Source organism: Sus scrofa, chromosome 1 (assembly GCF_054392235.1).
Source record: "Sus scrofa isolate SSC_HxYL_T2T_F1_AM1 chromosome 1, Sscrofa_HxYL_maternal_Yorkshire_Landrace_v2.0, whole genome shotgun sequence".
NCBI lineage: Eukaryota > Metazoa > Chordata > Mammalia > Artiodactyla > Suidae > Sus > Sus scrofa.
The window spans coordinates 272,662,566-272,686,087 of NC_139383.1; the positions used below are offsets into that span (position 1 = coordinate 272,662,566).

At 56.7% G+C, this 23,522-nt stretch overlaps 1 protein-coding gene across 26 annotated transcripts in view; it reads left to right on the plus strand.

The window, feature by feature from the left end:
• DAB2IP (DAB2 interacting protein) overlaps positions 1 to 23,522 on the plus strand; it is a 199,580-nt gene that overhangs the window by 117,247 nt on the left and 58,811 nt on the right. For 22 of the 26 annotated variants that reach the window (XM_084994515.1, XM_084994544.1, XM_084994538.1 and 19 more), the window contains exon 3: positions 1,088 to 1,236. The exons of 2 other annotated variants lie outside the window; for them this stretch is intronic. In XM_084994515.1, the coding sequence (XP_084850641.1) occupies positions 1,088 to 1,236 (149 nt within the window). Of the gene's footprint in view, positions 1 to 1,087; positions 1,237 to 3,444; positions 3,733 to 23,522 lie in introns of those variants that run through there. 2 more of the 26 variants (XM_084994708.1, XM_084994647.1) reach the window with 2 other exon arrangements.

Here is a 23,522-nt window from a genome sequence, read left to right on the forward strand (position 1 = left end):
TCCCATTACCTGTAAAGGGAGCACTGGTTCGAGCTGCTGTACTGCATGCTGTCTCTTCCTTAGACTGGGAGCTCTGGGGGCTGGGCCCGGCATATCAGCGCAGCCTGACAAATGGACGAATGGCTTGAATGCGGGCTCTCCAGGCTGAGGTTTGCCACAGTCCTCCCAGAAGCGGCCCTTGCCTGCCATGGGTCATAAATGAACCAGGCAGCAGTCCCTCCAGAGAAGGTCCAGCCTTCCCTCAGAGCTGGTTCCAAATCTGGAAGCATGCAGGGGGAATACTCAGCAAACCCTTCAGTCCCTTGGTCTCAGTCTGAGCTAGGTCACTCTGTCCCCAAGGTGGTTGCCCCTGCTGAGGTACAATGGTTCCAGGCAAAGGGCTCCACCCTGAGGGCCTGTGACAGTCACCAGCGAAAGGCAAGATGCCCAGGTTAGGGGTCCAGGGGGCAGGGTACTACCAGGTGCCGAGCTGGCCAGCCGTTCCCCAGAGGACCAAACGCCTGCTCCAAGAGCCTTAGTTTCCCCCATCTGTGCAACCAGGGCTGAGAACACCAACCTCCTGGGTGGAGGAAGGCGCTTTGGCAATCCTGGACGGGGTGGGTAGGGGGCGTGGATTCTTCCAGGTGGATGGGGGTGTGACCTCCTTACAGTGAGAGGTGAGGGGGCTGCAGATGCGGAGGCCCGGGGTGGGGGGGGTGTTCCCTCCCCTCCGCAGCCCCGCCCCCCTCGGCCCTGAGGGGCTCCCTCCGCCCCCGCGCCTGGGGGGCTCGGGCGTCCTCGGTCGCGGCCGGCGCGGCTCGGCTCGGCGTCGCCATGGCAACAGCGGCTTAGGGGGCGGGGGCGACGTGGCGGGCGGGCAGGCGGGCGGCGTGGGGTGGGCTGGGCCGCGCTGCGCGGGCCGGGCCGTCGGCGCTCGGTCGGCGGGCGGGCGGAGCGGGCAGCGAGCTGCTGGGGCCGAGCCCGAGCCCGCGCCCGCCCTCGGCCGCTCGGCCGCCCGAGCCAGGGCGCGGGTCCCGCGCGGGTCCCGGGCCCGCCGGTGCCGCGCTAACCCCGCCTCCCCTTCCCCCTCTTGTCGCCCCGCGCGCAGGGCTTCCTCAGCCGCCGCCTCAAGGGCTCTATCAAGCGCACCAAGAGCCAGCCCAAGCTGGACCGCAACCACAGCTTCCGCCACATCCTGCCGGGGTTCCGGAGCGCCGCCGCCGCCGCCGCAGCCGCCTCCGCCGCGGACAATGAGAGGTGAGCCCGCCGCCGCCGCCGCCTGGCCCGGCCTCCGCGCGCCGCCGCCCCAGGATGCGCCCCGGAGGGCGCGGGGACAAAGCGAGAGCCCCAGCTGGGGCGCGCTGTAAGCGTGAGGGCACCCCACGCCACCCTCCGGCAACTTGTGGGGCCACCTCGGACGGGGTGGAGGGCGCGACGGGAGGACCCTCCTCTCTCTCCCCCGAGGGTGAGGACTGGGTGACCCAGCCGCGGGGCGAGGCCGGGCGGGAAGTGCCCTCACCAAGAAGTCCTCGCCTCGCCGAGGTGGGCATTGTTTCCAGGGCGGTGCGGTGCCCGGGGCTGGGGAAAGAAGTGGCGCCTCCACCCCAGGATCCATCCCCCTGCCTCTGGAGCCCTTGGGCGTCCGATACAAAAGGCATTTTTGGCTGGGTTTTGCGGGGACCCAGCGGTGAGGAAAAGGGTGAACATCTGGAGGGGAGGAGCAGCAGGGGGCTGGGCCGCTTAGGGGGCACATCTGCTCTAAGTAGGGCGCGTGCTCCGCTGGGGGCTGGGGCGAGCGGAGCGGGCAGTGCTGGGGCCCTGAGCTCAGGGGCATTGCTTGAGGCCAAGGAAGAAGGGCCTCATCCTCTCCAGCCTGGGCAGCTGCTTCGCTCCCTCACCTCTCCACTCCCAGGGGTGTCTCCTATTCCCGGTTTCCTTTTCTTGGGCAAGCCTGGAGCAGGTGTGGAAATTCCAAGGGGAGGTGGCTTGTGGGGCAGAAGAGCAGAGGGAGGAGATGGTTCAGCCTGCCAGGAGTCACTGGCAAGGAGCAGGCTTCAGCTCGCAAGGGCAAGCCATCCTGTCTGCGTCCGGGGGCACTGGGCGGACACAGCCTCTCCGGGCCCAGGTCCTCCTTCTCCAGGTGTACTAGCCCGGCACCTTTCTACTTGGGCACAGGCATGGCGATGAATTCTGGTGCCAGTTAGAACGTGTCCCTGCTCAGCTAAGTGGAGGTGAAGGAACAGGCAGGCACCAAGGAGCCTTTTCAGCATTCAGCCCCCACATCTGAGGCCCCTGGCATCTGCCTTCCTTCATAGGGCTGTGCCCCTGTGTATGATTGGTAGGTTGGCACTCCCTGTCGGGGAGGCACAGGTAGAATGAAAATGTCTCTCCCCTCCCCCTTGGTTCCGGCAGGCAGAGGAGTACAAGTTATAGCCCAACTCCCGCCCAAGGTTGAGTGACTGTTTAACTGACCCCCAGCATTTTCTGGAAGAGTACCCCTTCCACCCTCCAGGAGAATTACGAGACCTTTAATTTTTATCAGCCCAGAACTACTCTCTCTAGGGCATCCTCACCTCTGCCTGCAGCTGGTTTCCTGCCCCAGCTGCCAAGCTCAGCTTGAGGCAGGACCCTCAGCCTTTCTCTGATGGCCCTGGTGCCCCAGGGGACCAGGCGTGCCCTGGCAGCAAGATTTAGCCAGGCCAGAGCTCAGCGCTGGGTGCAGCCACTGCGTCTTTGAAAATCTCCATTCCCATCTTTGTTATTGTCTGGGCGGCAGGCCACCCGGTTCGCTGCCTTCCTCCCTCTGCCCGGCCCCTTCCTCCGGCTTTCTCCCCCAGGAACATGCCTTTCTCTGCGCTCTCCTTGATGGGGGTCAGGACCCTCTGCACCCGCATGCGGGGCCTTGTGTACGTACCCCGTTTTGTGTGCATGCATGTTGGTTGTCTGGGGAGCAGGAGAGACAGCAGGCGGTCCGGCCTCTGAGTGTGTCTGCCCTCCCGGGAGCAGACAGCGTGCGTGCTGTGTTGCCGTGTTTACCTCCCTCCAGCGGGAAGGCTGCACTGAGAAGCGGGCGAGCGCTCAGCCGGCAACCCTTGGCTGGAGGTCGGGGCATGGCCGAGATGGCCTCAAGCGGGTCCTGCCCAGCTTGGCCTCAGGTCAGCTTTGCCACATGCTGAAGGGGCGCGGAGTCGGGGTTAGAGAGTAGAACTACAAGACTGTAGATGACTGTTTCTAGAAACGGTGGTAAACGGTAGCAGTTGGAGCAGAAAGTCACTGGCAGTGGTGTGGAATTGTCTTATTAATTTTCTAGAAACAAAATCTGGCTTGGTGGCTTCTCTGGCAGAGGAAGGGAGCCCGGATTTCCCACAGACAGGCAGAGAGACTGAGTTTGAAATCCTTCTACCCAGTCTTAGGTTTTGCTCGGACTGGGGTCTCCTGATTTGCCACTTTGCTTAGAAATAGATTGATTGGGGCTGCTGATGGGAAGGACGGGCAGCCCCCAGAGGTGTCCTGTTTGGAGCTGAGTGAGTAAAACCAACTACGGAGACCCCACCCCACCCCTAAGCTCATGGTCAAACCTGGCTGGGTGGAGAGGCGCCTCCCCCGAGGCTGACGTGGGGTGGTGGTGCTGGTGAAAACTGGAAGGACTGAACCGGCTATCTTTGGCTTGGCTTGGCTTGGCAGTGAGGAGGGGGTTGAATTCCTGGCTCCGTGGGATCCCACTGGGCTGCCATGCCTCTTCCTGGGAATCGGGTAAGTGCAGAGACAGCAGCCTTAGCGAGGGGATGGGTGAAGGGAAGTGGGGGTGGCAGCCTCTCTGGTGGCATCCCCGTGTGGAGAAGGAGCACAGGGTACTCGGGGCTGGGGGCGGCCACTTGGGTTCTGACTCTGGATGAATCCGTCTGCTTTATGGCTGCTGAAGTGGCTTTGTTGCATGCTTTCTGCCGTGCTCTGCCAACTGCTGTGTTGAGGAGGTTATTTTTTGCGATGGGATTCTCTCATCTGGAGGTGGGAAACCAGTTGGTTCTGTTCTGGGATCTTTCAGCTCCCTGGGAAAGGAGTCTGCCCCAGGTTGGAGATGCTGAGCTTGGCTGATGCAGGGAGAGGGCTGCTGTGCAGTTGTGAGGCTGGGGTCAAGCCAGCCGGGGCTCGGTGGGCACACCAGGGCCACAGGACATGTTTGAGCCTTTGTACATATTCCCCTGGGAACAGCCTGGGGAAGGTTCTCAGCCCGTCTCCAAGATTGCTGTGCCCCTCAACATTCATTTCTTCTTTGGAGGGTTTGGAAATAAGCACCAAGGACAGGTAATCATTTCCCCTGGATAACAGGCGTGAATGCTGCTCAGACTTCCAGGTGAAAGGTGTGCTGGCGAAAGCATTTTTGTTTTGCAGGCTGGAAATGTTCCTGCTTCATTTACAGGACTGTTTTAATGTTGGTAAAAGCGATCTCGGATGTGGTGTTTCTGCCTTCCCAGAAGATAATTTCCGAGTCACTCATTTATTTATTAATGTTCCTGAGTAGCTAAGAGGGTCAGCTGGCAGTAATGTGCTTTCCTAGTATCTTCTTCCTCATAGTGTTTCTGGGTGACTCGGGCCCTCCACACAGGCAGGCAGCCAGGTGCAGGTGTGCGAGGCTGCCGGGTGCACCCTGAGATCGAGTACCCCTTGCAGGGAATGTGTGTGTTGCCCGGAGTTCCCACACCTGCAAGTTACTCATGGTAGGATTCCACGCGGTGTCAGACTAGGCAGGGAGGGTATTTGGAAGTGGGGGCGGGGCCTTCCAGGGGCTCTTCCAGTGGGTAGGCAGGGATCCGTTCTGCCCCTTCGGGTGAGGTGTTCCTTGGAGCGGGGAGAGGAAGCTTGATGAGCAACAGGGAAAAAAATGGAAGGTGGGATCTGTTTTCCTGCTTTGGCTGCTGACAGTAGGTGCAGGAGGGCTGGGCACCCAGGCCTGGGTTTACTCCACTCTCTCCCTCCCTCCTGTAGACAGGGCGTGCCTGGTCCTTTCCGCCTTCCCTTGGTGACGTCAACATGATTGTGCAGCTTAGACGTCTCTGGGAGTCATGGGAAGCTTGGTGTTCCTGAGGCAAACCACTTAACCTTTCTGAGCCTCAGTTTGCACATCGGCAGAATGGGCCCGATGATAATAATGTTGTTGCAAGTGTTAATATATTCAGCATGTATTCGGTAGAAAATGTCTGTCCTGTTCAATGCTGTTACCTTAGTAACTAACACTGAGTCTTGCACATTTCTTAAACGTTTCTAAAATTTTATTAAGTACGTAATAACATGTGAGAGGGGTTAGACTAGCATGTTGTAGGTTGTCACGACATGGCAGTTAATACTGGCAGAGCAAAGTCCCTTCATCTTGGTAAGACTTGGCTTTCTCATCTGTGGTATGGGAACAGTTACATATCGGGATGCAGTGTTGTGAGTTCAAGAGAGATGGCAGATGTTTCTGTCCCTCATATGGTGAAAAGGGCTGGACAGAGGATCATTTTTTTTTTAATCATTCATTTTTATTCTTCAAACCTTATTTTTCAAAATTCCTGTTTTTAGTAGATTTCACATTTCTCCAGAATAAAAAAATCATCTTATCATTTACTATCCTGAATGACTCTTCAACTTTTCACATTCCTTTCTTTGTGATGATTCTTTTTTTTTTTTTTGCTGTTTAGAGCTGCACCTGTGTCATATGGAGGTTCCCGGGCTAGGGGTCCAATCAGAGCTGTAGCTGCCGGCCACAGCCACAGCCACAGCAACATTAGATCCAAGCCACGTCCGTGACCTACACCACAGCTCATGGCAACACCAGATCCTTAACCCACTGAGCAAAGCCAGGGATTGAACCTGCAACCTCATGGTTCCTAGTCAGGTTTGTTTCCGCAGAACCATGAAAGGAACTCCAGAGAATCATTTTTGCTTTGAACACAAGGAACAGCAGATCAGAATGACCCTTGTTCTTGTCTACCCCTGTGAAAGCAAATCTCTTCTATGTCTGTTTTAAAAATTGATCTTAAAAGTTCACTGTTCCATCTGATGTTCGGGCCATACTTTTAAAAAAATAATTTAGACATTTAGGTTATGTCTAGCTTTTCCTTGTTAAAAACGATGGCCGGAGTTCCCATCGTGGCACAGTGGTTAACGAATCCGACTAGGAACCATGAGGTTGCGGGTTCAGTCCCTGCCCTTGCTCAGTGGGTTAACGATCCGGCGTTGCCATGAGCTGTGGTGTAGGTTGCAGACGCAGCTCGGATCCCGCGTTGCTGTGGCTCTGGCGTAGGCTGGTGGCTACAGCTCCGATTCCACCCCTAGCCTGGGAACCTCCATATGCCGTGGGAGCGGCCCAAGAAATAGCAACAACAACGACAAAAGACAAAAAGACAAAAAAAAAAAAAAAAAACGATGGCCGATATTTAAATCCTTGACTATGCATCTTGGTCTACATCTGTGATTGTTTCTATGGGATAAAGTTGTAGCATTACTAGGTCAAAGAATACAAACAGTTTCAGGTTTTTGATAAAAATGCCTCCCACGGAAAGCCTGTAGCAGTTGAGTCTCCTTCAGTGATTTTTGAAGGTGCTCACCTGTTTTCCTTACACCTTTAGAAACAGTGGGTGTCATCATTAAAACAATCTCTGTCATTTGTATAGGCAGAAAAATGGCATTTCTTTGTTACTTGCATTTCTTTGCTTGTTAGTGATTGAACCTTGTTTTCCTGAGTTTAATGGCCAGCAGTGATGCTGCTTTTGGATCTTGTCTATTCCTGTCCTTTGCCTTCTGGACGTTCTGACAAGCCCCTTGCAGGATTCTTGGTTGTCCTGTTTGGCCTTCCTCACCTCTGAGAGTTCCCACGTAGGTGGATCTTTGTTAAATGGGCCTCTGCCTTCCAAGCGGTTATAGCGGTGGATTCATTAATTACCTGCAAGGAAGGCTCCCTCCACCCCACCCCCCGCTCTCCATAAGGGAATCAGATTTAATTCTTAATCCGATAATTATCATAAGGAGGCCTGGCATTTGCACAGCACTTTGAGAGGCCTTGGCCGTACAGAATAGGTAGGTGGTGTAGGGGCTGTTAGATTTGGGAAAACTGAGGCACACCGTTAAAGGTGTGCAGGTGGGCACATCCCAGAAGCCAGGCCTCAGGACCACGTCCCAGCCCACCTGCAGCTTTGAACTTGGAGTCTATGGGCACCTTTGGGGCAGGGCTGACTTTGAGCCTCGCCTCCAGAGAGGGAGGGCCAAGCCCCAGAACATGACCCGACAGAGAGAAGAACCCATTTATTTTTGCTTCCTCACTTTTATCGCCTTCCTTTTAGATCTGCAGCTCCCTTGAGTATCTTCCGAAGACCCGAGGCGCGCAGTATTTTTCAGAACGGTGGAAATTAGCTAGGGAGAATGTGATCATCCCCAGGCTGGGGTTTTAAAGGCTGGAGAAGCCTTTCTCTGTACACGTGTCTGTAGGCCTGTGTACATCCATGAGTGCGTGTTTTTGTATGTCTTACAAGCACGCAGCTGCCCTCAGGAAGGTGTGCGTACATTATACGTAAAAGTCCTTGTACATGTCTGTGCATCTGAAATGAGGAGTCGCATGTACAGCATTTGGAACAGTGCCTGGCACTTCATGTTGGGTTGGACCACATGAAGTGGCTGTTTTTGTAGGTCGGCTATGGACATATGGTCCATTCCAAGTGCTCAGTGAGTGCTGGCCAGCGTTCTCATTGTGTCTTGTGTTCGTATGTGTATGTGTCTACCAGCGGGTGTGTGTGTGTTGACACTGCACCATGTGTGTCGTGTGTTCTGTGTTGGAGCTCTCACCTGTGCACACCTGTGTGCATGTGTGCGGTTGCTGTCTGGGCGTGTGGCCTCTGAGCTGGCCAGCCTGTGAACTAACTGCCCGCCCTCTTGAAGAGGACCTCCCAGGGCTCAGCATATCCCCAGGCCATCAGGACAGCCACCCTTGGAGTCCCTGTATGCCTTTAGTTGCCAGCAGAGCCCAGGCCGGGGTGCCAGTCTCGAGGGGTGCTATGGGGCCCAGCTGCATTCTCTTAGAGTAACCCTGCCTATTTCCAGGCCCCACGTCTGAGGGTATGCAAATCGACTCTTTAATGGAATTCCTTTGCAAAATATTACTTGAACCAGAAAGTTAATTACCAGGCTCTAATTAATGGCTATTTTAGAGGGCCACAGAAGAGAGTTGGAGATCACAGGGAACCCGAAGAGGCAAGAAGGAAACCATCCACCTCCCCCCGCAGGCATGGTGGCCCCTCCTAGGTGGCCGGGCACCCTCAGCTCCTCCCTGCCCACCCTCCTGGGGTGATAGGCTGTGGGCGAGTGGAAAGGCGCCCGTTGCATGAAGAACCGTGCTGTGTGTCTACTGGCCGCCAGTCCACCGCCTGCGAGGAGTGAGCCTGGGCCACGTTCCCAGCCTGGAGACGGGGGCATGAGTGGCCGTGGAGAGCAAGTCTGGATTGGGGTGAGGCTGCACCACACCTACCCCCACCCTCTGAGGCCCCAGAGCAGCCAGGTGACATGCCTGAGGCCTGGGCTATGGATGGGACTGTCACTGGCCACTCTCCGGGGAAACTCACCCCTTTCCTACCCCTCCAGTGGCCTTTGGGCTGCTGCCTATAGGACCCCCTCCCTGCCCGGTTCCAGAGCCTGAGAGAGCTTCTGGGGGAGCAGATCTCCACCGGGGCATGCTCCCCCTCAGTGCTCAGTGCAGGGTCACCTGGGGTCAGTTCTGCCTGCCCACCTCAAGGACAGACCTGCAGAGGAGATGGTTGCGATGGGAGTGATGCAGAAGTTGCCCCTCCCAGCTGGGGCACCAGGACGGCTGGCCTGTGTCAGCAACCCCTCCTGAGACAGAGGGAGCTCTGTCCTTGCCTGCCGGCCACCTCCAGTCTACAGGCTACACCATAGCCCCCAGCTGTGCACATGAGAGAACCTTCCTTGGCAAATGAAAGCCAGGTCCCTGCAGAAGCACCAGAAGTCCCCTCTGAGCCAGGCGGGTGGTGGGGTGAGAATCCAGGGGAAGGAGGAGGAGACGGATCCCACCTGCAGGGGTCCCTGGCAGCCTCCTGGGAATACCCTGTGCCTTCCTGGGGGAGGGTAGGAAGTGACCCCAAGGTGGGAGGTCTAGCCTGTTCCTGTGGGCATGCCAAGAATAGGTCGTCCCCGGGTTCTCCTGCTCACACCCGCTTCGGTAGCTGTGCACCTGACTGCTGGAGTTGTCCCCTTGAAGGCCCTGGCTGATGGCAGCCTTGGGGGGCTGCTGCTGGGAGGCTCTTTGTGTCTTGAGGAAGTGCAGAGGGGTCTGCCTGATGAGTAACTGCTAGGAGGGAAGGGGCCAGAGGGCAGCCCCCAGCTCCAAAAGGCACCTGAGCAGGGCTTTGTCGCCCTCACCTCCTGTTGCCCCTCCTGCTGCCACATGTACCTGGATCGCCATGGGCCAGGCTGGTGTGGGAGTCACAGGAACCAGGCTCCTGGGCCCGGTTGCACTGAGAACTCAGTGTGATCAACCCAGGAAAAGTCTATCTCCCGGCTCTCCAGTAGGGCTGGTGGGGCAGGAACTGGTCCCAGTAAAAGGTTGGGTTTGCACTTTGCCCCACCTCAGGTGCTCTGAGGGGTGGGTCCCTCCTTGTCGGTGAACCCCCGCCTCCCTTTTCTGGTGGCAGCCCCCAGTGGGGGAGCCAAGGGGCCCTCCCTGCTGGCTCTGGCTGCTGCCCAGTTAACCCCAGGCCTGTTGCCTGCCTGTTGCCCTGACCTCTCTCCCTGCCTCGGGCCCTTGTATGCCAGGCCTGGTTGTAAAAGAGCTTCGGGCAGATATAGATGCCACCCTGGTAGCGCAGGCTCTAATTTGATGCGACATTGTCGTGGGGAGTTTTCAGACGGAGGGCAGTGAGTGAGCGCAGCATCTCCCTGTGCCCACTGACTAAGGGGAAGTTAATTTCGTGCTCCGTCTTTCTGACATCCGTAATCAAAGCTTCGTGTCGCAGCTGCAGACTGCTAGCACGTGAAGGATGCGTGCGCCTCAACAATGACAGTTTCCGGGCTGGGGAGGAGATTGATTAATAGGTTGGTTGTTCACAGCCCCGCCCCTCCACGCCCATCACCCTTCTTTCCCCCCTTCCCCAGATTTCACCCGGAAACTCAGTCCTAGAATTGGCTCTGGTAAAACTCCATTCTTATCTTAGAAGCTGAGGGCCTGGCTCCAGGGCAGTACTGACTAGCCCATCTCTGGGAGGACCCCCGGATAAAATGCAGATTCTTGGGGGAGTTCCTATTGTGGCGCAGCAGAAATGAATCCGACTAGGAATCATGAGGTTGCGGCCTTGCTTGGTGGGTTAAGGATCCAGCATTGCCGTGAGCTGTGGTGTACATTGCAGACACGGCTCAGATCTGGTGTTGTTGTGGCTCTGGTGTAGGCCGGCAGCTACAGTTCCGATTGGACCCCTAGTCTGGGAACCTCCATATGCCATGGGTGCGGCCCTTAAAAAAAAAAATGCAGATTCTTGGATCCCACCCTAGACGTCCTGAATTAGACTCTTTGGTGGAGTCGTTGTGTTTCCCCAAAATGTGAGAGCCCCTGCCCAAAACTAGTTCCTTTTGCAGAGGACAGGATAGTGTCCCAGGTGTGTGCCAGAAACCCCTTGCCCAGGTGATCGGTCCCCCGGTTGATGCCTAGAATCCCCCCACTAGCACGTGGCGTCTTTTCTTTTTAAGGTTGTGATGCCTTTTGGGAGAATTTTGCCCTTCCTGCAGGAGAGCCAGTGGCCCCTCCTGTGCTGGCCCAGGGCTCCCGCTGTCCAGAGCACTTCCACACCCGTGCCCCAGGTGGGCTTGGTGAGGCCCTGAGAGGTGAAGGGGCAGAGCTGGAGCTGGGACTTGTCTCCTAACTCCAGGTCCAGTGCTCAGCCCACCTGAGCCCCAGAGGCCCACTCTTGTTACTGGCCAACTTCCCAGCAACAGATGGGAAAACTGAGGTTCAGAGAGGTGCAGTCACTTCTCCTGTCTGGCGTCACCAGAATCAAGTGAATGGCAGTAATGTGATTCAAGCCCAGTTCCACTGAGTCAAAGGCCATAGGACAGAACTAGCCAACGTGTCAGGGCTGGGCCGGATGCCCTTGGCCGCCACTTGGGAGTGGAGGTCTTTAGCGCAGCCTGGCGAGAACCAGCTGAGGGGTGAGCATGGCTGTCTGTGCAAAGGCTCCTGGGAGAGGCCAGGCCAGGTGGGGTGGGCTGTACCCCCAACTGAGAAGGCCAGGTCCTTCTGAGTTTGGGGGAGAAAGATGGGGGCGGGCGGGCAGGGGAATCTGGGCCTGTGGGGAATGGAGCTGAAATTTGAACCCATGACTGCCTTACAGCCAGTCCCCTGCTCTGCCAGCTCTCCAGAAGGCCAGCAGGTGTGCTGGAGTCAGCCACCCAGAACTGGTCCCAGGTCCCCCCTCCACCGACTGCTGCTCTCTGAGCCTCAGTTTCCCCATCTCAGCAGAGCGAAAGCAAACACTAATGTCTCAGTGCCCAGGACTCGGGGACTCCTGGACGGAAGACACCGTCCAGAAGCTCCTGGAGGTGATACGATCGTGGGGTGGGGCAGGGTGCCTTTCACTTCTGCGCTCTTCCTGGCGAGCCTCTCTCGGTGATGCCGTATCAGCATCAGCCGTGAAGGGCCCCACTCTGTGCCCAGCCCCTTTCCCGAATTTTCTCACACCATCCTTACACCGGTTCTTGGAAGGATATTACTGTCTTCATTTTACCGAGAGGAAGGTTGAGGTGTAGAGGGACTGAGCCACTTGCCCGCATCATCCAGCTGTAAGTGGCAGAGCTGGGACTCAAACCCAGGCGGTCTGGCTTTACTGTCGAAGGCCCCGCTGTCAGCCACTGTCCCGTGGTCTCCGTTTTCCAGACCCGCTCAGTCAGTGACAGCATCACTAGCCTGCCTGCCATTTGTGGAGTGTCTGCCGCGTGCCAGGCACCTGCGCTGTGTGGACGTCCTCTCTAATCCTCTTGACAACCCTCGCTTTATCCTCCCCCCATTTTACAGGTGCTGAAACTGGTCTCGGGGGTACAGTCACTTATCGGGGATTACCCTTGCCATGGATTTAGAATCTAGGTCTCTGGACTCAAAGCCAGGGCCCTCTGCAGTGTGATAATGAATGTGATGGACAGATCCTATAGGCCAGGCCTGCTCTCAGCTATCCCCTGGGAGGAACTCACTCCATCCTCATGGCAGCCTGTGAGCTACATACACAGTTATTTTCCCGGGTTTTTAACCAGAAAACATGAGTTGCACACCTGGAAAGGCGGAGCTAGGATTCAAACCCAAGGAGCCCACTCCTAAGTCTGTACTCTTAACTACCGCACAGTACTGCCCTCTCCCCATTTTACAGATAAGGAAACTGAGGCTCCTACAGGTAAAAGCCACTTTCCCTGATCAGACAGCGGGTGGGTGGTAAAAGTGGGATTTGCACCTAGATGCTGCCAGAGTGTTGTACTGTCTCCCACACAGAGAACAGAGGGGACTGAAGGAGAGTCCCAGGGCCACCCCGGTCAACAGGAGGCAACTAGAGGAGCTGCAGTCCTGAGGTGACCAGGTGGCAGTGGAGGTGGGCTTCCCCCTGGTCTCCGTGGGTGGAGTCTCCAGGACGCGAGCCTGGGGCCGGCTCGGGGGCTGCCTCTGCCCTTGCTCTTGCTCAGTGGTTGTACGTGTCTTTCCCTGTGGGCTCCCCCAGGAGTCTGGGCTTCTACATCTTGTTTCCTCTTGGTAGCGTTAATGAGCTATGGCTGCATTTGGATATGTTGGTTTATGATCTTGGCTGAGGTATGGGTTGGCAGAGGTCGTGGGTGGGTGGCAGAGGTTGTGGGTGGGGTGGCAGAGGTTATGAGTGAGCTTGCTGTCCTTGCATAGGCACCTCCCCTTCCTCCCCAGGGCAGTATGCAGAGGTCACTTCCATCACTGCCCTGGAGGATGAAGGGAAAACAGTGATGATGGTGGGCAGAGACCCCCAGATCAGCCTTTGTTCCACACCTGTGGGAAGATGGGTGCATCTGGCACCGAGCCCTCCAGCCAGACTGGCTGAGGGGGTTGCTGATTATGCAGCCAGGCTCTCAGCTGACCCAACCCCTGTGGAGCTGAGGTGGTGTGGGCACCTGCACAGCTGCTGGGCCTTGGGGAGGGGGCAGAGGTGGGTGTGGGGCAGTGGCGGAGCCATGGGCAGGGCTTCTGCCAGGAGCTAGGTCCAGCCTGCCTGAGGTGGTCTTGTCTAGCCGCCCAGTGCACGTGAAGGTCACATTTTTGCTGGTGGTTGTTGATGCGAGCAGCAGAAACCTGCTGCAAGGGATTTTGGAGTCAATGGATGACGACGGACCTTTGAGGGGATGCAGTGAGCAGGTCTGTCCAGAATTTAGAAACTTGGTTCCTGGTTCCTGGAGGTGGCAACTGGATGTCTTCCTCCATGGGCATCGTGGGAGCCTTTCTCTAGGCCCTGCAAGCTCCTGCAGTAAAGGATCCAGTTTCACCTGTTTAATCCAGGGTTTCCTGTCCCCCACTCCCCCCACCCAGCAGCGGTGGTGCTCTGTGCCATTGGTAAACACTGATTTGAGGTGGCACCTCTCCTTAGAAGTGTGCTTTTTAGAGGAAACCTTGGACGTACTCCTTGCCTTTAGGACCTGCAGGAGCAAGCCTTGAATGATGGCACCGCTGGCCCGGCAACAGCTTTGGGGGTATTTTTTTGGCAAAAGGCATCCCCAGCTCTTAGGATTGTTCTTCAAAGCAGCTACTAGCTCTCCTGTGTGTGGGATGGGGCCTGGCTCTGAGCAGAGCCCTCTGTGGGCCCAGCATGGGGTGTGGGGGGGTGCTACTCCCCTTTTGTGGGCTGAGTGGCTCCCTTCTTGTCCCCAGCCACTTGGGTTCTGGGCACCCCCTCCCCCAGACTCCTGCAGAAGGCAGCAGTCGGGCAGAGGCTGCCCACTGATTTGCATAATTGCACTGTCCCCTGAATAATTAATAAAGCTCTGTCCTTGCTGGGAGCAAAGTCTGCACCATTATGGATGGGTTTGCCATGGATGGGTTTGCCGGAGCTCTTCCAGGGAGCTAGTGGTTCCCGGACTCCTCGGCCTTTCCTGGCACGCAGCCCCTCCAGAGAGAGGAGAGGGCACTGGGTTGAAGGGGGTGTGTCCACGCAGCGCCCAGAGCATCATAATGGGCGGGGCTGGTCGCACAGGCTGCCTTCTTCCAGGCTCCACGGATGGGTGTGGACATAGCAATGATGTGGGATTCCCTCATCTCCTGCTTTCGGTGGTCCTGCAAGCTCTTCTTCTCTGAAATGTGATCAGCTGTTTTGGGGACTCAGCCCCGCTTTCGGGAACCCTGAAGGAGGCACTGCTGACCCCGAGGGCTAAGGCGGTGGTGGTGAATTTTCAAGCAGGAGCAGGGAAGGAGGAGGATTTCTGTTTGAGGGATTTCTTCTTCAGCCCCTCCGAGTCTGTGGGCTTGTTAAGGTCAGGGACAGCCTGGGAGGGACTCCTATTTGAGGTTTTTTAGTCCCTTTCCATGTCATTTCATTGAAGTGAATTTTTTTCTCTGGGCACTTGAATTTGTCTCCCTGTGATGCTAGAAAGGGAGGTCGAGGGCTCGGTCTGCTCCTGACTCGTCGTTGACATTGCGGAAGGTCCTATAGTCTCTCCAGTCAGGCTTGTGCTCGAAAGGCCTTGCTTTCTTCCCTACCTCCTCTAGTCACTGTCCAAAGTGGCCATAGGATCATTTCTCAAACTGGGTTCCACGGAACACCACATCCTTGCATCTGTTAATGGGCATTTGTGATGAGGGGTTTCCATAGTCCAGAAGGTCAGGGAAGCATCCAATGAGCCAAAGCAAGTCAGTTTCTTCAGTGCTGGACCCCTGGGTGCCTTTAATATGCTGATGTGCATCTGGGTGTATGAGAGGGCGTGAAGGATGCTCTGCCTCCCCTGTTCATGGACTGTCTAGGGTCTGCTCATGCATCTCCTATAGTGGGGAGGCACCCTGCCATTGCTGGGCAGTGCCAGCTCTTGGAAACCTTCCCTTCTGTTGAGCTTCGCTAGCCAACATGTATGTGCCACTTTGTCATTTACTTATTCAGCCCTCATAAGAGCGAGGGAGGTGGCAGGGTAGGCATTATTCCTTTTGCAGGTAAGGAAACTGAGTCTCAGAGAAGGACATTATTCCACCCAGAGCCCTAGTAATGGTGGCAGCGTTGACATTTAAGCCCATGGCTGCTAGCTGGACCTTCAGCTCTTTCCCTTGGCCACCAAGAAACCATTGGCTCCCCAGGTAAGTGTCAGCATGTAGGCTGACATTGGGCCCTGGGACCTTGGGGACCTGTGGCCCCTGTAGCCCCCATCCCAGCTTGTGTTGAGGGAGTTTCTGGCAGTGGGAGGTAGGAGGAAAGCTAAAGTCTTGTTTGATAGGATCCCAGCTTTTGGGCCTGGCTTGGGAGCCAATGTACAGATATGGCTCCTCATAGATGCAGCAGCTCAGCAAACCATTCCTGACTCGCACCTTTTCTTCTGGCCTCTCCGTTTATAGGTGGGAATGTTTGAAGTGCCCCATGAGTTGGGTGGGCACTTGTCTGGGGCAGGTGGTGGTGGTCGGGAAGTAGAGGAAGAGGAGGGCGGTGGGTCCTGCCGTTCTTTCTCCAGGCCTTTCTGAGGGCCACTGCCCAGGCCTGGTGGATGGCCTGGGGCAGCCAGGGGTGAACTTGTTCACAGCAGGGAGGCTTGGGTGTACAGCCTCAGAACCTGGACCAACTGTTTTCCATCTCAGGCGTCTCCGTGGGTCACACCATGGCGTCGCCTTCCAGTGCCACATCCCCCTTGCTGTCCCAGGGCACAGGCCACACAAGGGCTCCTCAGTGGACAGAATTCTGCTCTGCTGACACACGCAGGCCTAGGTCTGGATCTAGCTCTCTAGCTTCCTGTGTGATTTAGGACAAATTGTCTAATCTCTGAACCTCTGTTTCCTCCTCTTTAAAATGGGTGTGCTAGTGGTGCCGACCTCCTCGGGTTCTGAGGTCTCCATGGGATCAAGTGTGTCATGCACACACACTCGCCCACGTTTGCACACACATGCTTTTGAGCTTTCGATGGAGATCCCGGGATCCTGCCAACAGATCCAGCCAGGCTCTCCTAAGGTTTACCCCATCATGTGGCAGGAGACAGCCTGAGACAGGCATCGAGACGTTCGTGCGGACATTTCTCCCACTTAGAAAATCAATATTCTGCGGTCTGCCTAATTGCTCTGTTGCTGCTAAATGAGTCATTATGGAGGGAAAATAGCAAATGCATTGTGAGATTAATGGGAGAAAATAGTTGGCAAATGACTTGGTTTGCTTCTGAAACTCTGAGAAGGTGTTACCACGAGACGTTTGGAGAGCCATGCAAGGCCAGGTCTCAGAAGGCAGTTCCTGGTGTTGTGAGGCCCCAGAGGTGCCGGGTGGTCTGAGAGGGCCCTTTAGGGCAAGGCACTGATGAGAGTACCATAGGGGCTGAAGGCGGGAGTCCCTGAGCTGCTAGGTCTGGAGCCACTGATGAGACAGGGAGGCTGACGGCCTGGTGATAAGGAGAGTGGGTACCGTTCAGCTAGGGCCTGCCAAGCGCTGGCCTGGTGCTGGGTTGGGGGAGGCAGTGGGGAGGAAAACCAGCCCCGGGCCCTCCTCCCGCAGTGAAATTGTACCACAGGTCAGTGTGTAATTGCAGTGGCGGCATGTGTACTAGAGGGTGTGATCTGTCCGGGTGGTGGGGTGGGCTGAGCTGGCAGGGAAGAGCCCTCTGGGCAGACGGAAGAGCTTGGGGAGATCCAGTGGGCCTGGGAGGCAGGGGCTAAAGGAGGGCCTCACAGCAGTCCCAGGAAATGGAGATCTCATTTTACAAGTGAGGAATCTGAAGCTGAAGGTGGTTAAAAGATCATAGATCCTTTAAATGGCAGAATCTGGACTTGAACCTGGGCCTGTGTGACTCCATGCACGTCACCTGCTTCAGGGAGCTGGCCTGGGCACCTGTGGCCCTACAGGAGCCTCTGCAGCCAGTATCAGGGACAGGGGTCCACAGAGGGCTGCCTAAGAACCTCCTGAGCTGAGAAGGTACAGGACTCCAGAGGGGGAGCCCCTTGCTGCCTCAGGCCAGGCTTCTCTGCCTTATTAGGCTTTGCTTCCTCTTAATGGCAACATGACTTGTAATTTTCTGGTGATAAAAATGCCAAGTCAGGAGTTCCCAACGTGGCGCAGTGTAGCAAATCCAACTAGGAACCATGAGGTTTCGGGTTCGATCCCTGGCCTTGCTCAGTGGGTTAAGGATTCGGCATTGCCGTGAGCTGTGGAGTAGGTTGCAGATGTGGCTCGGATCCCGCGTTGCTGTGGCTCTGGCATAGGCCGGTGGATACTGCTCCAATTAGATCCCAAGCCTGGGAATCTCCACATGCTGCAAGAGCAGCCCTAGAAAAGGCAAAAAAGACCAAAAAAAAGAAAAAGAAAAAAAGTGCCGGGTCAACCAAAGACTCCTTGTTTGAGAAAATCTCTGTAAACAATGTACTTCTCCCCCCAGCCCATGAATTGGGTTGATTTATTCCCTGCGATTCATCTCAGCTGCTCATTGGGGCCTACCTGTCCCCCTAAGGTGGGGTGAAGGCTTGCCAGCTGAAGGTGCTCTGAGACCTGCAGACTCCCCAGGGTTTTAGGAAGTGGCAGCAGCAGGTAGGGAGAGGCCAGGCATTCTTTGCGGGCACTGGGAAGGAGGCTTCGGGAGGCATCAGAGGTCAGTGTACCTTCTCTTGGTTCCTGGAGCATCAGGGCACTTTGCAAAATGATTCCAGAGCCCTTCCTGGGAGAGTCAGATTCTCAGGTCCAGGATCTGGAGGCATGACAGGCCCCCAGGTAAATCTGAGACCCACTCAAGGATTGAGACTTCCAGCCAGCAGCTCTGGATTCTCCCTCCTCCGGAAAGGTCTGAGGGATGTTGGTGGCTGAGGTGCTGGGTTATCAGGTTGCAGGATAACCTCAGGGCCGAGGTACTACCGCCTGGTCCAGCTTGGGGCCCAGGTGGGCAGCTGAGATGCAGACGTTGCCACCACTGTTGGCTGAAAGCCAGTTTCAGCCCAAACTCAGCTCAGATTGGTTTTTCCCTGCCCCTCTCCAAACATAAACTGCAGCCCTGCTGGTGGGAGGCTGAGTGTTTATTTGGTCTGGTTGAAGAGCCCCAGCCGAGGGCCCTTTGTCCTGTTCAGATTCCACTTTCAGAAGAAATCTGCTGAGTTCTTCAGATAAACAGCAGGGCATGTACAGGGTTCCAGGGAGGCCCGGGGCTGGCCCTGAGGGTATGGAGGGAATCCAGCAGCCCGGTGTGCTGCCAGGGAGGGGACACCAGTGGCATCCTGGAGTCATGCCTCGAGGTCTGCTTTCTGGTCTTGCTTCTGCTTCTCAGGGAGCCAGTTCCTCCTTCAGAGAGGAAGCCAGGCAGACCATACATGCTCGTGGTAATGTTTCAGGGTCACCACTCCGACTCTGGGTACCAAATCTTGGGTCTCCTCATGGGCAGCCCCCGTCCCTCCATGGTGGCAGATTCAGGCCAGCCTGGGCCCAGGCATATTGGAAGAAGGAGCCAAGTCAAGGCTTGTCCATGCTTTTTCTTCTACCCAGACTGCCAGTGGATTCCAGACCTTAGATCCCTGGATTTCTGCCCCAGCTTGGGCACCATGGGCCCCTGCTTGTTTGCACGGTGATCTGTTATTTGCAGGGAGACAGTGGGCTGACCTCTGAGCTTGATGCCATGGCTCCCACCGTGGTCTTTGGCCAACCTGGAGAGCCCAGGGAATCGGCAGCAAGTCCAATGATTTGTCACCACGCGTTTCCAGTTGGTCTTCCCTGCTGTCTCTCCTCTTAAGTTCAGGTGGCCTCTCAGCCAGCTGGCTCCTTGGCTAAATCTCTGTAGCTTCTTGTGGTGAGTGGTGGATAGGACTCTGCCCTCAGCAGCTGCCAGAAGAGAGTTTTAGTGAAGGCGAGTCTTGTCCTGGGCCCCACCCTGTGCACACGTGGTTCACCCGGCTCTCAGAAGGGCAGCCCTGTGGCCCCTGGTGAGCCCCCACCTTGTCCTTCTGCCTGGAGAAGCACCTTGCACCCTTGGTTCACTCCCAGGTGATGCCAGGGTTCCCACGGCAGGAACTGCCAACCTTCTCTTGGCTTGGGGGCCAGGGTCTTCTACTGAGCGGTGGGACTTGGGGACAACCAGGATTCTGGACCCCACGAGGCTGCTTGTGAAGGGCTGGTTTGCTGAGCTTGCCTGAATCTTAAGAGCAGGGGTAGCGCAGCCATGCCCTGTGGGATTTTGATCTGGTCACGTTCACAGCCACTCATCACACTAGTTAGCGGAAACACATTTCTAAATGAGAGGAAACACGCATCCATCCAGGCCAGTTGTACAGAAAACCATTTAATGGCCTTGCTGCAGCTCCTCCCGACTCATCAGGGTCCTGATCAGGGGCTCCTGCGGGCCTGCCCTCGGGTAGAGTCACGGGAGTTTCACACGTGTGTTTGTCACACATAGGTCCACTGTAACGGGCTTCAGTGTGGCCGACACACTGCTCGCAACACGCTGGCCGTGCAGAACTGACCGGCACCCTGTCACCAGGCGTGGTTGCTCCTCCCCACGCAGTTATTCTGACCCTGCCGGTGGCAGACCGGTGGCAGACCTGTGGCAGACCTGTGCCCGGCAGGGTCCTGAGCCCTCTGCTCAGCTCCTCCTCCATCACCCTCCTTTCTCCCCGCCCCCTCTGGTCTTGTGGGTCACCTGCTGCTGCAGGCCTGTTGGGGAGGGGGCAGGTGCCACTTAGTGCAGAGTGGCCTACAAGATGGGTCTGGGTTGTTGCAACTCCTGGCCCGGAAGCCCCCAGCCCCTGTTTGGAACCATTGTGACAAGGGGCTTATTTCCATCGTGCGAGGCGTGCTTTTTGTCTTGATGGCTTTTCATGCCTCCCTCCGGGGCCCTGACATTTTGTGCCGGGGCTTTGGAAGGGTCAGGCACTGGATGGGGAGCCCCTGACCGGCTGAGCTGGTGGCCCAGGCGAGAGCAACTAGTTCTAAATCACTCTGCCTGTAAAGGCAGAATCTTGGGGCTGCCCTGGCAACAGCTCGGAGCCAGCCTGTCGGTGTGGCCGCCGACAGCCGCAGCTCCTGACTGGCTGGCGCTCCGGCTCCTCCCCTGCTCTCGCAGCTCACTCACTCTTTAGCAGCCGCTCCCTGCATCCTTGAGGCAGATGGTGCAAAGGAAGTGTATGGCTGGGGTCCTCAGACTCTGTGTGGCTTGCACGCCCCCCGTGTGTGGGTGGGTCACCCTCAAGGGATTTCACCAGCAGCACTGGCCCCGGTTGGGTGCCATTCAGGAGCAGGCGGCAAAAAAAACAAAGCCTGACTTTGCAGTCCTAACAAGCCTCTTGGGAGTCCCCAGACTCTCACCCTCACTGCCTCCCCACCCCCCTGAGCCTCTGTGCCCCGGTCACCCCTGTTTACGCACACAGACACGGCAGGCGGGTCTCTTGAACTGTACGTAGCCTTCCCGACCAAGAACAAGGCTGGGTCCTGGTCTTTCCAGCCTTCCAGAACCTTGGGGTGAACTTGGAAATGCCCCCCGCCGCCCCCAGATAGAACGTGTGTGTGCTTATCTTGGGGCCTTGGGATGAGACGTCTTGGTGATCCCTGTACAGGTAGGGAAGCTGAGGAAGGCATGTACCCTGGGGCACGCAAGGAGTTGAGGGCTTTGCCCTCTTCTCTCTGCACTTCTCTGCTTGGGGGGTGGGCAGGAGTTGGGTCTGCTCTCCAGGAATCAGGGAGGGCTTCACTGAAGCGGCAGGAGCTGAGGCTTAAAAGAGGATGAGTTCATCAGATGGTAAAGAGGGGAGAAGGGCACTTGGCAGAGGGCACCCTGTGAGTGAGCCCAGTGCTGAAGGCTTAGAACCTTCATGCCCTCTTGTGACCTGAGGCTGCCCTGGGGGGTGAGGGGTGGGAATGGGCTCGGAGCACCAGACAAGTGGAAAGTGGTTCAGAGGGGCAGACGCAGCAGGTTAGGAGAGGAGACAGAGGTGAGCTGGGCCCTGGCCGTGTGTGTGTGTGTGTGTGTGTGTGTGTGTGTGTGTGTGTGTGTGTGTGTGTGGTGGGGTTGGATTGGGAGGAAGATGGGCGTGAAGATGAACATTCCTTCTCTGCCAGGCGCTTCGTTGCTTAATGCTCACAGCGATCTGAGAGATGGGAAACCAGGTGCCGAGAAGTTTGGTGACTTGGCCCAGGTCTCATAGGCTGGTAAGGAGCACAGCCAGAAGGGACCCAGGCACTGTGACTCTCTAGGCTCTGTTGAACCCTGCCTTTGGGGGATGGGGTGGCATCACCTCTCTTGGGGTGGGGCCCATGAGTCTGTATTATTTTAACCACTCCCCAAGCTGGTGTTGGGGCCACTAAGAGAGCAGATGTAAAAAAGTGTGGCAGGGGGGTCTGGCCCACATAGGTGCTGTGTCACCGTTAGTTCCCTGGCACACGTGCCCAGGTGTGTAAGGCACTGATGTGCACAAGCACATGGAATTGAGCTGCTCACCGCCTGGCAACTCCCTCTTTAGGCTCCTGGGAAATGGGTAGGGTGCCGGGCAGCCTATAGCTGGGCAGCCTCAACTCTGGCTACTGCTGCCCAGCAGCCAAGAGGTGGGGCTCTTGTAAGACCTCCTCACCTGGAGGAGCCCAGGGCCACCCCCATGGGTCTCACAGCATCTCGATCCTTACTACCTGGCAGTTCTCGTGGTGGGACAGTTGTGTGCAGGCCCCATTGAAGGTCAGACCTCCTCTGCACAGACCTCCTGTGCACATTCTGGGCCCAGCACCTGGCTTGCAGCCTGGCACAGTGCAGGGGCCCAATAAGCGTTTGCACTGCGAACAATACATTGAGCACCTACTGCATGCTGGGCACTGTGCCAGCTGCTGGAATAATTAACTTTGGCATGGCACTTTATGATTCACAAAGCTCCTCTGGGTCCCATTAGCAGGTCGATTGTTTTGGATCAGGTATTTATTTCCCTATTTTCCAAATGAGGAAACTGAAGCTCAGAGGAAGCAGGTAGCCTGAGGTCACAGCATCCCCCAGTGAGGGGAAGAGCCCACTCCCCCGGCTGGGAGCACCCTCCATGGGCTGTCCGCCGTTCCTCTCCCTTCAGCCCTTATCAAGCATGGCACTGTGGACCAGAGACAGTGCTCCTTGGCTGGCAGGGCAGCCAGGCCCACAGAGACTCCTTTTCCCGGGAAGCAGAGCCCCAGGGGCCACGCCCAGCGTCTGGCTGACTTGCTGCCCCCTCCCCCCAGAAGGAGCAGGGGCACCACTGCCACTGCTGAGGACCTGGCCGCCAGGGGATGGCAGCTGTGTTTAGGGTAAGTCAGAGGCAGGAAAACAAAGAGAACCCTTCCTGCCAATGTGACTCCGACCTTGAAACCCCAGAAAAAGGGAAGAGCTGGCCACTGACTTCAGGGGGGGGGGCAGGCCTCCTGCAGGCGGGCATCGAGGAAGCCTTGACTTTGCTAGTTTTTGCCGCTGAATTTCTCCTTTTCAGTTAAATAAAAGTCCCAGGGATCAGTGTCCGTGGGCCGGCTCGGAATCCTGCCGCTTTGATGGAAGGCGGGGGATGCCAGGAGCGCTGCTCTCACTTCGGCTGGGCTCTAGAAGACACGACTTCTGAAGCAGAGGTCAGATACTGACGTGAGCATCTGGTGGCAGCCCCAGGGTCCCACTGCAGGTGTGCCCGGCTGTGGGGGAGGACCCAGGGCCGAGGAGCATCATCCTGCTCAGGTCTTGCACCCATGCAGACAGCAGCCGGGAGATCTGGACACAGTGAGGCTGCGGCAGCGCGTCTTTGTTCATTACTCCACGCACAATAAGCAAGTCCCTGCTATGGGCCACAAATCTAGAGGGTTTTTGGTGACATTTTGGAATTTCACATCTTTAAATGCTGGTAATTGATTCAAAACCTAAAAATGTCAAGCACTGTGTGGTCTAAACAAAACATGAATGTTGACCAAATACAGCCCACATTCTTTGGTTAGAGATCTTTATCCTAAAGGTTGGGGAAACCCAGGTGGGCAGTGGGAGTAGGTGCAGCCTGCCGGTGAGGGAGCCACCTGGGCAGAGGTGTGGCTGCGGGAATCTGCAGGACCGTTTTTCTTTAGGATCATCAGGGGACTGGAGCGGCAGGACAGATGGGACCGCGCCCTTTGCAGAGGCCGGACATGCCTCGCTGAGGGACTGGTCCCAGTCGATGGCGTGAGGTGATGCCCTGGATGAGCAGATGTGCGGTGGGCCTGAGCCAGCCTGCCCTGAGCCTGCTCAGCTGTGTCCCCTGCTGCTGGCCAGGCGCTCCTGCCTGGCGCTGTCACAGTGAATGAGAGGCTTTGGTCAGGAAAGAGCTCAGGGAGGAAAGGTCAAAAGTTTTCAGGGAAAGCCCAGGGACACAGGGTATCCTGATCTTTAGCAAGGACACAGCTTCG